This window comes from Pelecanus crispus, chromosome 6 (genome assembly GCF_030463565.1).
Source record: "Pelecanus crispus isolate bPelCri1 chromosome 6, bPelCri1.pri, whole genome shotgun sequence".
NCBI lineage: Eukaryota > Metazoa > Chordata > Aves > Pelecaniformes > Pelecanidae > Pelecanus > Pelecanus crispus.
Genome location: NC_134648.1, coordinates 1975145 through 1987738, shown reverse-complemented (window position 1 = coordinate 1987738; position 12594 = coordinate 1975145). Strand labels below are relative to the sequence as shown.

General features: G+C 44.9%; 2 protein-coding genes across 2 annotated transcripts; both read right to left on the bottom strand.

The window, feature by feature from the left end:
* Positions 1–1425: 1425 nt before the first annotated feature.
* LOC104037245 (olfactory receptor 8I2-like) lies at positions 1426–2363 on the bottom strand. Its single transcript, XM_075712242.1, is given in 2 exon segments — positions 1426–2177; positions 2180–2363. Coding segments are annotated over 2 exon segments (933 nt in total). The 5' UTR covers positions 2361–2363.
* A 1160-nt stretch (positions 2364–3523) lies between these two features.
* Positions 3524–7137, bottom strand: LOC104037244 (olfactory receptor 5T7). The gene is made up of 3 exons (XM_009491122.2): positions 6153–7137; positions 4299–4450; positions 3524–3607 (listed from the first exon to the last, which is right to left on the bottom strand). The coding sequence occupies exons 1-3, from the start codon at positions 7135–7137 to the stop codon at positions 3524–3526; spliced, it is 1221 nt and encodes a 406-aa protein (XP_009489397.2).
* Between the last annotated feature and the right edge of the window lie 5457 nt (positions 7138–12594).

The window sequence follows — 12594 nt, the reverse complement described above, 5'->3', positions numbered from 1 at the left end:
AGCGTGTCCAGCCTTCTCTATGTGTCCCCATGCACAGAGGATGGAAGGACAGAGCAGAAAGGAGCAATAAGCTCCTTTGCTGCGTGTTAAGGATTCCCCTCCCTCCCTCCCAGTCACGCAGAGTAAGGCACTTCAGATGTCATGTTCTCTGTTTCTTAGGGGAAGTGTCCAAATGCCTCTACTTTCCATGAGAAGTCCATCAGAAACTTCGATTAAAAGCTTTATAGCATTTCACTTCATGCCAGCTTAAAGCTGGTTTTTACTGGTTGCCATTGCGTTCATTATTATTATTCATTACAGTTCTTTTAGGAAGACCACGGTTTACATAGATGCTTATTCTAAAACATAAAATTTATTCACTTTGTCATCATACAAGCTCCATGTTCTTCCAGAAATTGTATAGTTCATTAAACATAAAAGGTGTGTCTTGATTAAATGTTTAAAAAAAACCCTTTGTCTACTGTTTTCTTTAGAGCATCTTCCACCTTAGCCATGCGATGACATACGTAACTCAATCAAATGTGGTTCAGTGATTGCCACACAAAGAATGGGCTTCTTACTGCTCCTCTTACTGCTCATCCAACTATGAAAATAGTAAAAGATCTAAAGAAAACATGTCCCAAGAAGATTTTGGTTGGGCCAAACGTGCTAACATGTGTGTGCCCGTAACAACAAGTCGTTAGCACGGTTCCAGGCCCCTGGAGCCAACACCATGGCTTTGTGCTTTCTGATGGTTCGTCTATACATTGGTCAGAAATTGCATCTGAGGTCAGAGCTGAAATTACACCCCACTCTTGCCAGGTCACTCACATCAGATAAACGTACCCCTCTTGTCAGGATCACCTCTGGCAGTATCCTGCAAACCTTCTCAGCCCCTCCTTGTACAGCCAACCGCCATGTCCCACTTGCAGCCTTGATGAAGAGGACCTCACTGATGCCTGCCTCGGCAAAGCCTTCATAAGAGCAGCTCTAATAGTGCGCCTAGAAAAAAATCAGAGAGTCCGGGCCACATTGCAGCTCCCCATATATCACTGACTTAAACAGATCCTCGGTTCTTCAAGGTCATTTGGGAAAAATGAGTATCAAGCAGGCAATGGAAATATCAGTAATTGTTTGCCTCCAATGTGAGCGTCCTTTTTGTGGGCAATATTTGCATTTAACACAATTTAGACACAAAATACTGTGGTACTATTTCGGCTAGGGAAGCACTGACAATTATTTTGATTAATTATTGAAGGCTCACGCCATGATTAAAAGCAGCTGAAGTTGTTCGAGGAGAACCATTCGTTACGCTAGTTCTCCACACCCTGTACTTGCTGTGTGACCTCCTTGTCTGTAAGCAGACCAGTAATGACCGATAACACATATTCCCTCCCAAGCACCGAAGACCTGTCGTACATCACGTACATCACGTACATCGCCTTTTCAAATCCTGGATAGATGCGGCACGAGCTTTCGCACCCACAGCCTCCTCAGGGCCCCCTTCACCTCCTTGTTCCTCAGGCTGTAGATGAGGGGGTTGAGGGTGGGGGTCAGGAGGGTGTAGCATGCAGAAACCAGCTTTGCCTGACACCGTGAGCACGCCTCGCGAGTCTGGCCGTAGGTGAGCATCCCCGGCGCGTAGAAGATGGTGATGGCAGCCAGGTGGGAGGCGCAGGTAGGGAAAGCTTTCAGCCTCCTCCTGGCCGAAGGCATCTGCAGGATGGTGTGGAGGATGTAGGTGTAGGACACCAGGATCATCAGGAGAGAGCCCACAGCGTTAAGCCCAGCGTTGGAAACCTGCAAGATCTCGTTTGCGCGGACGTCAGAGCAGGAGAGCTGCAGGAGGGTGGGCAGCTCGCAGAAGAAGTGGTTGATGCTCCTGGCCTGGCAGAAGGACAACCTCCCCACCAGGACGGTGTGCACCAGGGAGGTGAGGAAGCCCGCGGCGTACACCAGCACCATCGTGCCGTAGCAACGCGCCCTGGACATGGCGGTGGCATAAAGCAGCGGCTTGCACACAGCCGTGTACCGGTCGTAAGCCATCACCCCCAGGAGGAAGCACTCACAGACAAACAGAGCAAGGAAAAAATAGACCTGGGCAAAACAACCCAAAAAAGAGATGTGACTTCTCCCCAGCAGGAAGGTCTCCAGCGCCTTTGGGACGATAGCGGAGGAAAGGCAAAAATCTATGAAAGATACATGGGGGTGTGGAGCTGGGGGTCGGCGTTGATTAGCAGGATCATCATCAGGTTCCCCAGCACCATTAAAACATACAAGGATAAGAAAATTGTGAATATGGTGGTTTGTAGCTCTGGGGCATCAGAGAAGCCCAAGAGGATGAAGCCGGACAAAACAGTGAGGTTTTCTCCATCCATCATTTCTACAAGTTAGATGAATTTAAATAGAAATCAATGAACCAGTGAAATAAATCCCTAAGAGAGAAATGCTGTGGAAACGTTGGATTTTAACCCATAAAGTAAATGCAATAGAAAACAGTGTATTTGTTTTAGCAAAATGCAAGGCAACTGTGTTTCTGCCGTTCACCCAAGCTTTGAAGTCAAACAGGAGCAGGACCTAATTACACAGTCAGATTTTAAAAGAGAATAGTTCTGCCATGATTTATATACACCGTAGTAATGGTACGCTAAGAAATATCAAAATGGTTATTCAAGTGTAAAAAAAATGAAATCAAATAAACACATTCCAAAATGTGGAAAACAGAGAAAATTCAGATTCTAGCCACTGGTTTCTGGAAATTTTAAGGATTTTTATTTTTCTTTTTTCAGACTGGATCAGTGTTTGTCTGTGGCCTCATTAGTTCTGGTGCAGCCTTTTCATCATGAAACAAAGCCGTGCACTTGAAGTTGGCTTGGTGGGTTTTTTAAATTTCTAAATTTATCAGCTTTTGAAGAAAAACCCCTGCGTGTGCTGGGTGGGGGGTGGAGCAGTGGTATTGTCTCTAGCACAGCTTTGCTGTGATTGCAGTGAGCTTTCTATGACCAACTCAAATATCCACTTCACAGTGTTAAAATATATTATACATAAACCAGAATTTTAAAGCTTCAGCTTGGGTATTCCCATCTCCCCCATTCAGCCCCTCTGCAGATGAATTATCTGATGGAAGAGCTGTCTACAGATGTCTACATCTGAGCTGGAACGTCCCTAGATCGGTTGTAGATGGGGTCAGGAGCGTGGGTTTTTTTGGAGCAAACCTCCTAACCCCTGCTAGGGCACTTGGGTTCACGCCGTGGATGCTCTTGGAGAGCACGGATGGGCTTCCTTTAGATGCAGCTGCACCAGTACATCACGGCCACGAAACAGCATCCACTTCCCCAGAATGGGCTGAATTAAAAAAATACGGAAGGCCGAAGTGAGTGCAGGAGGGTAATTAAGTCCCAGCGCCACTCGTTTTACTTTACCGACCTCAGATCTTCTTGCTCAACATTGCTTGGTAATGGAGACGTACTTGTAGCTCCGTCTGGATGACTGGTACCCTTGAAGCGTGCATTTCTCTTTATTGACAGTAATATAATCCCTGGGATTAAATTGATTGTGTCCTAGGAGTGCTCATTTCCATCCCGTAGAGGCAACCTGTGGTGACCAGCTCATAGGTGAACTTCCAGCCCTGGAGAGGACAATCATATCTTAAATGGCTTCAAAGATAAGAAAATGCTAAATATTTACAAATATTTAAATATTAAATAAATTCTAAATAGAAAATAAATTATTTTAGCTAATAAAAATATTAAAATCTTGCCAAGTACAGATGGAGCTCCTTGTGAGCCTGAGCCCGTGCTGCAGGACTTCACGGCGCAGAAGATTTCATTCTGAATTTTCTTCTTATCTCCAGAGGAATGTGGGAAGCTTCAGCCATATGAACAAAACAGAAGCATTAATTAGGCACCTTTTTTTTTTTCTTTTTTTTGTTTAAGTTTGCCAATTGATCATTTGGATGCAGAAATTAAAAAAAAAAAAAACCCTAAATACTACTGTAACGTGAAATTTAAAAAACCAATCTGCTCCTCATAACTTACTACACCAAGTCCAGCTCCCACAAAAAGGGACTGGTGTACATTTTTCAGGTGTTGATCAATACTAACATATTTGTTGCAACATGAAGTATACAAACAGCTAAAGAGACAAATCAGTCGAGCCACACTGGAAGCAAAATGTGAAATGTGTTACGGGTTAAGGGACGATAGAGCAGCGAAGCACTGGGCTGAGTCTTCTTCTACCACCCGCACTTAAAAATGGTCTCACGCACGAGAGGCAGCACGACAAGGGTCGCCAACTGGAAATGTCAAACCCCTTTTTACCTGCTCGCTGAAAAGGAAAGGTGTTGGTAGATGCGGTGCCTGCAGCTCCTGGGGAAGCCCATCCGAGGCGTCGAAGCCGTGGTAGGAGGGGAGATGGTCGGGAGCAGGATCGCCCAGGCTGGCAGGCAGAGGGGTTTTATCCTGGATGGAGCCTTACCTCAGATGTTTGTGCAAGCCGCTCTCCCTCAGGACCCTCCTCCAGCTGATAATTGTTTTGACCTGCTCAGCGAAAGCCCCTTTCGATTTTGCCCCCCCAAAAAACCTTTCTGGCTGCACCAACACCTCCAAGACCAGCTCACCCGTAGGGACCTGCCCAGGCTGCCCATGCCAGCACCTGATCTTGCAGAAAGACAAGTCCAGGGCAATTTGCTTTTTATTTATCCAACTATCGCAAACTTCTGTATTGAAAAAAAAAAAAAAAAAAGTCCTTTACTGCCAACAAGGAGATCTGATTGATGAGCTAATGTTCCATTGAAGGATGCTGAAAACAAACTTAATGGAGCATCTGCTGTATGAATGATGTGAGCACGGCCGTGGGGAGTCCTCTCCAGCAGATATATTTATTTCCATACACTCTACTGGTGCCTGCACAACACACTTGGCATTTGCTCAAAAGCATCATTTTACACAGCTGCTTTGAGGCTATAACAGAATTAACTCAGCTTTACCAGTTTTATTCGGATGAATCCCGAGTGCCAATGTTTTCTGAAAGCTTCTGCTAGATGAAGAGATGTTATAAAACCCTTAGTACAAATATGAAATGATAACTTTGTCCCAGACATTTAGAAAACGCAAAGATGGGGCAGATGGAAGAGAATCCTGAGCTATGAAAGTGTGGGGAAGCAAGATAGAGAAGTATATAGATGGCTTTAGATGTTTTTAATGTAGATTTGTTTTTCAGGTGGGTAGGAAGGGACTTCCCTGTGTTTTTCCATTTCTTTCTTCCCCATTCAGTATTGGGTTTAAACCAAGGCTTGTGAAGTGGGAAAAGCAAGATCATAGAGGGGAAAAAAATAACCCTCACTCAACTTTAGGACAAAAAAAAGAGATTTTAAAGATTATTTTAAAAAAATACGTGGAAGGCAAAATAATCCACTAAGGATACTTGCTTTGGTAGGGTGCACGTCCGCAGGGTGAAATCCCAGATCCAGACAGCTCAGTACTGTTGTAAGGCAACCCCAGACCACCAGCACCTTGGCTGTTCGGGGCAAAAGAAGACCTCAAATCCTCCATCCCACCAGCACTCTGGCCCTTTACATGCCTAGTTAAATTTGCGGCAGAGCAGAGGCTCAAATATGATTTGTCCCCATTTACCATGAGTGCTTTGATGACCAACACACCATCACAGCGCTATTTCACGTGACCTCACGTCATGGTCTAGACCTAAAACCTCTGGAAAATTCAGTTAACATCCTCCTAATACCAGGAACATCACCAGAGGTTCTATTTTTTATATTAACTAGAGTTAATATAAAACATGAGAGATCAGAGACTGGTTGGTTTGACATTGGCAGGGCAAAGCCACCACCTGCATTCTCCCTTCAGCTCTCTGAAGCCTGAAATGAAGTTGACTATGACTTTTTTATAATACTAAATAATAAATAATATTTATTTTAAGTAATAGTTAAATAACATTTATTCCGGATAATAACTTTCTGCCCAACACATGGCCACTGTCAGGTCTCAGGCTACAGCCAGGGAAAGTCCTGTCCCTCCTAGCACGGCACGTAGCCTTGGTTCAAGGGGAAATGTGTTTTTCCAGGCGTCCTGCTTCCAGGTGCATTTAGTCCCTGCTTCTTGAAGGTGCGATATCTAACTCTCCTTCTTGAAGGTGCCATACCTAACCCTCCTTACCATGGAAGTGTAGCCCTCTCCTTTCAGCTGACGAGGAACCGTGGATGGACAAGGAGGAGAGGACTCTACCTTTTGCTTTCCTCACGGCGTTCTTCATGTCCATGTTTCTTAGGCTGTAGATAAGCGGGTTCAGCATGGGGACTGCAATGGCGTACAGCATGGACACCACCTCGTCATGCTCCAAGGAGTGTCTGGAGCCAGGGCGCAGGTACATGAAGAGGGAGCTGCCGTAGTACAAAGCAATGGAGACCAAGTGAGAGGCACAAGTGGAGAAGGTTTTGTGCCAACCGGCCTTGAAGCGCATCCGCAAGACGGTGGAGAGGACCGACAAGTAGGAGACTAAAATGAAGACCATGGTGCTTAGCACATTGAACCCCACCACGGCAGAAACCATCACTTCATTGACATGGGTGTCTGAGCAGGAGAGGGCTAGCAGCGGTGGTCCATCACAGAAGAAATGATTGATCCTCTTGGACCGGCAGAATGGGAGACGAAATATGGAAACTGTGTGTATGGTGGAGCTGATCACACCAGCTAAGTAGGCAGCAGCCAACATCCCAACACAAAGCCTCTGGGACATGACCACAGAGTAGAGCAGGGGGTTACAAATGGCCACGTAGCGATCATAAGCCATGGCAGCCAGCACGTAGCACTCGGCAGTGGCACAAGTCGCAAAGGAGAAGAGCTGAGTGGCACACCCAATGAAGGAAATAACCTTCTTCTCGACTAAAAAATTCAGCAAGGTTTGAGGGAGGATGGTGGAGGAGTAGCAGATGTCCAGGAGAGACAAGTGGCTTAGGAAGAAGTACATGGGGGTGTGTAGGCACAAATCGATTCTGATTAATATAATTACTCCCAGATTTCCTACTAGAGTGACCACATAGATGGCAAGGAATAAGACAAAGAATGTCACCTGCAGGTCTTCTCGGTTTGTGAAGCCCAGGAGAATAAACTCGGATGCGAATGTATAATTATCTTCAACCATATTGCATATATAAGTGGTTCAGCTGCTTTACGCCTTTCAAATGGAAATACTTAATAGCATTTGTCACTAATGTTAAGAATGTCAATTTTCATCTATCAAGCAGTTACATCACTTTAAGGCAATATAAGGTAAATTCTTTTGGAGAGAGGAAAAACTCAAGTTCCTGAGGCCAGTCTCCCCATTCAGCCTTAGATAAGCGCGCACACAGCCACCAGCAACACACGTAGAAGCGGGTGGATATTTTAAGGCAAGGAAGGAGGGCAATAAGGAGGGCCCAGAGAGGTGGTGGAGTCACCCTGGAGGTGTTCAGAGGGCGGGTAGATGTGGCACTCCGGGACATGGTTTAGTCAGTCTACCCTTGACTGGCTTAGAGTAGACTTGGTAGTGTAGGTTAATGGTTGGACTGGATGATCTTAAAGGTCTTTTCCAACCTAAATGATTCTATGATTCTATGTTTCTAACATACCAGAATAAAGCATAAATAAATTGCAGAACTGTCTCATAGTTTCTCTCAAGCCATTAACACACGACCGTCCACAATAACCACTGGGAAAATGAAATGATTTTTCATCTTTGGGGTGCTCCCAGTCCAGTGTAGTGCACGAGAAATAAATATCTATTCCCTGTGTCCCAGAAAGACCTCTTCTAGGTGAAAGCACTGGAAAACACGACTTTCCTTAGCGCAATTTTTCATCCTGTAGGATGGTGCAGTAATAAGAGCCAGGATTTGTCTCACCTCGCCTTGCTTTAGACATGATGCCTAACTTGGAGCTCAAAGATAAATTCAGGCTCGCTCTCTCTGCTCACCCGAGAGAAATCAGCAGCTCCTAAAATCACACTTTACGACAGATAGAATAAATAAACATTGATTTTTCCTGGATAACATTAATCATCGCATGACAGAGTTACACCAGAGAGCAAAGCAAGAGTGCGTGCTGCCTGGCATCTGACAAACAGATCCGAACTTAAAAGTCATAATTATGTGATGACCCTTTGCTGGAGGGGTGAGAGTCACCTCCAGATCCAGACATCTCATTTCAGACGTCCTGTGAGCAACACGTCTGGTCTCCTGGTGTTATTAAGGGGGATTTAGAGCTGCTTTTCACTGCCCACGTAGAGATGCCGGAGGCGAAGCGGCATCTGAGACATCCGCACGGCGCTGGAAGATGTGTTCCAAATAATGAAAATCGAGCTGTTTGGGTCTGGAGCTGAATCATCCCCCAGAGGCAGCATCCACCTGCCTAGATGCAGACATCTACTGCCATTGGAGACTTGACCAGAATTTCACAATTAACTAAGGCTCACCCTCACTTTTTCTTACTTGACAAGCCAACTGCTTTGTGTGAAGCCATCCAAGATGTAGATATGAAACTTGGGAAGTTTATAAGGCTGCAGCTTGTGCCGTGCGCAATAGCTGCCCGCCAGGAATCACATCTCCCTGCAGCCTGAAGACGCTGACTGGAATGGAGATAAATTAAATTAAAAAGCCATACCTTGCTGCCTTGGATTAGCTATTATTCATGCTGACAGCCAGCTGGTTGGTCCATGCTCTGCTAAATAACTGTCAGCAAAGCCCCAAATATTTATCCTTGTCCTCCTGGGGAAAGGACCTCCTTTGTGATACCTGCTTTCCTATTCAAATTTGGCAAGATCTTGCATCTCTTGGGCAAGCCAGCACAAGACCTTTCAACAAGCTGCCCTAGGACTCACCAAGCAGCCTGTCATTAGTGTTTCCCAAGATTTAACTCATGACGTTACGGATAGGAGAAAGACCAGCCGCTGCCAATAGCCTGCTCTCACGGTGGACGTTATCCTCAAAATCTTGGTGTGGGAGCAAGGGGAAGCTGCCAGATCTATAGAGCAAAAACACACTGGTTGGCTAGCTGGTGTTTGGAGAGCCTTACAGCCCAAACTATCTACTGAATGCAGAAAAGCCTTGTTCATAGGATGGTTTAAAATGTGAAGCAACAGCACCCCATGCTGACACCTCCAGCTTCCCTCTGGTTTCTCAGGGCGACCATCGCCGCCGCCCTGAAGCAGAGCAGGAGGACAGTGCCTGCCACCATTTCTGGGGATCACCACAGGATGAAGCGGGGTTTTCACAGAGGGGCTTTCTTCTGCTTTGCTCTGGGGTCCAGTCGCAACGGTTTTGATACTCACAGCGGCTCCCCGCTCCAGCTGGAAAGGTGCGCCGTGTCTTCTCCCACGCAACATCTACCCGGGCTTCCAGAGCTTTGCCCTTCGCAGTATTCACAGAGCTGGGGGTAAAACAAGTTGGGGACTAACATCTTACCCCCCAGGGAGCTGTCAGGCCAAGCGAGACACAGCCCCTGCCAAGGGGACCCAGAGACCCGGACCCAGAGGGCCCCGAGACCCCCCACTGCCAGGTCAAGATACAGCCAACGGGTCTTTAAAATTAATGACACCAGAAGGCGTTATTTGAACAAGAGCAACTGAAAAATGTTGCCTTTAATATTTTCATACATCCTAAAAAAAAAAAAAAATCTGAAAAGATAGTTTATTGCAGCTTCCCTACTGCATGTGCGATATCTGTATTAAAAAAAAAACACCTTTTTTCCACAGAGTGGCTCTTCTTGGAAGCATTTGACCCTCAGCGCAGATTGCATGCAATGAAAAAATCCAACACTTCCTTTTCTCAGTTTATGCTGATGTTCAGACTGGGGAAAAAAAAAAAAAAAAAAAAGCCTTAATTTTCATTTTGATGTATCTGCCTTTATTTTTCAAACAGAAACTCTAGGTATACTTGGCTTCCAAAGATGAGAGGCGGCTGCACCAGCTGCAGTTCCTGCCAGGAAAGGAGAAAAGTCACCTCTTCGTCTCCTCCAAAAACACCTCGTAGGGAACGATCCCGGTTTTATCCACCTAGCACTCAGCGGTTCGTAGCGAAGGGTGGGTTTCTTCTCCGTGAAGGTCAGCGGGATGGATCTACCCCGCTGACCCAGGAACCGGGTCACTATATGGGCAGCCTCACCCATTCCATTCAGCGCCCGAGCGCAATGGGGCAGCTGCCCCCCTGGGATTATTTAGGTAGCGATGGATGCAACTCTCGGAAGTCAACAACGAAAAATTAAATCCTTCACCTACCCGGGATAAAAGTTCAGCTCTCTCTGTGTATTTTCATTTGCCTTTATTCTAAAATCTGTGAGCCATGTCATGAGTGAAGATGTGCTGTAGGGACCCATTCTGAGAGTGGGCTATAGATCTATAGGAAACAATCGATGTAGGCAGTAATAATTTAAAATACCAGGAATTATCATTTCAAGTTGTGTATGGTTAGCCCAGCCTATTTAAGAGAAAAATAATTCATAAGGCAGGGTGAATTTGATAATCTAGATTTCACACAACCTGAAGCCTCACACAAGAATTGCATTCGGGGTGGGGAAAAAAAAAAAAAAAGCAGTTTAACGCATCGTTTCTAAATTTGAGGGGAATTTGGTCAGAGGCTCGTTCAAACATCCGACATTGCCCGTGCAGTTTTACTGGCTCAGGATCTCAGTCGACGCTGAGAAATGAAACTGTCTAAATGAGATCGGGCAACTGCAGAGGAAGCGCGATGGTCTTGTTTTATTTACGCGCTATTTCTCGGTTTCCTGAGCAAGGACAAGCCACTTAGTTACACAAGGCTTACTGGCACATAAAAAAAAAAAAAAAAAAAACGACATTTTCCCTTCAAATAAAAAGGAGCAGATATTTCCGACAATGTCCGATAGATGGTGACGATGTATAAGAAACCCTGAGGAGTATTTTTCTAGCCACTTCTTTAGCATTCGCCCCCTCCAGCGTTCCCTTTCGATACCTGAAAGTCTCTTCGGGCCATTTTGCACCTCTCAGGGCTGACAACAGAGCACAGTGGTACACAGAAAGAAAAAAAAAAATAAGTTGTTCACGTATAAACAGGCACGGATTTTATTCAGAAGTAGGTGAAATGCAACTTTTGAGAAGGAGCAGGGCATCTAAAGAGCAGGTATATTTGTGCACTGTCATGCCTTGCCAGCAACAGTAAGAGGCAGCTTCAGGCTGGTACCTTTAGCATCAAAAAATAATAATAAAATAAGAATAATAATAATAAAAAAGAAGTTCTAGGTGCTGACCAGGGTCATATCACTGTTCGGGTTATTTTTCACTGTGTTAGAGAGTATTTTCCCCACTGTTGACACCACAGCTCACGTCAAGCGACTGCAGGTGGAAAATCCTCCGTCCCAGCCCATCATCTCCATGTCCCCTCCCAGAGGAGCTCGTTAAGACGATATTGGCAGGGACGTCTCTTACCTTTGAGCGATGAAATGCTAAAGAAAAAGAACAGTTTTTTGGGGTGGGGGGAAAAAAAATTGTGGTTACTCTTCCCCCTGCTGGCATTGCATTTCCACAGCAACCACAAGTTTCTGTTCAGAATATGGTGAAAGAGGGGAGCTGCAATTTGTGGCAGGAATTGCTTCTTGCATAAGAAATAAAGACTGGTTTTTTAATTATTTTTTTGTTTCAGGGTCTGGGGGCAGTTCTGGGTTTTTTTGTTGGGTGTGGTTTTTTGTTTGTTTGGTTGGTTTTTTTTAATTCCTTTTCCCCACACCAAAGTGCAAATCTCTGGCTGCAAACCCTACTGATAATATTATCGTCTTTGTTTTTAACAAACCGCTGTGGGTATAAATCAGAAAACTAATTAGAGCTTTGTTTCAAGGCTTTGAAAGGCAGAAATTAGGCGGGAGGGAATGAAAGGAGAAAGGTGTATGGTTGCCTAAAAAGAAGTGACAAAGATCAATTTAACCCTGCAATTTAACTCAGCAGCCTGGTTTCAAAGAGAGACCTATTTAAGAATTTATATTTCATTCACTTGGCTTATTCACCATAGCCCATTACCCCTCACCGCATTAAAACTTCAGATTTTATCCATTTAGATCTTGTGTTTCCATCCTTTGGAAGAGCTTTTCACAGGAGATGCTTCCCAGACCCAGCCCATAAATCATTGACACCCCGAGTGCCCAATGCCGCCCATGAAATTATTTGGCTTTTCTCTGGTATAGACATTTTTCTACTAAAACCAACAACAGCATGTCCCATATCCCTTCATTTACTGAGCAGGTATTACAGCTAAATTGAGGCTATGGAGTGACAAGAGAAATCAGTAGCATAGGTGTGTTGGCATACACATTTAACACAAGACTACACTGCATTATATATAAATATATGGTATAATATCCATTTAATATTGTATTTTTGCACATACACACACACATATATGTATATATGTGTATAACTTGCCATTCATTGGACCAGAGATCTCCTAGATGTCCGTTCTGATCAAAAATTATTCTACGTCCCGCTCAAAGCAGGGCTGTCTTCACAGCCACATCAGGTTGCTCATGGCCTCATCCAGGCAACTTTTGAATATCTCCATGGGCAGAGGCTCCACAGCCTCCGAGACAAATCCTCTATCAGGTT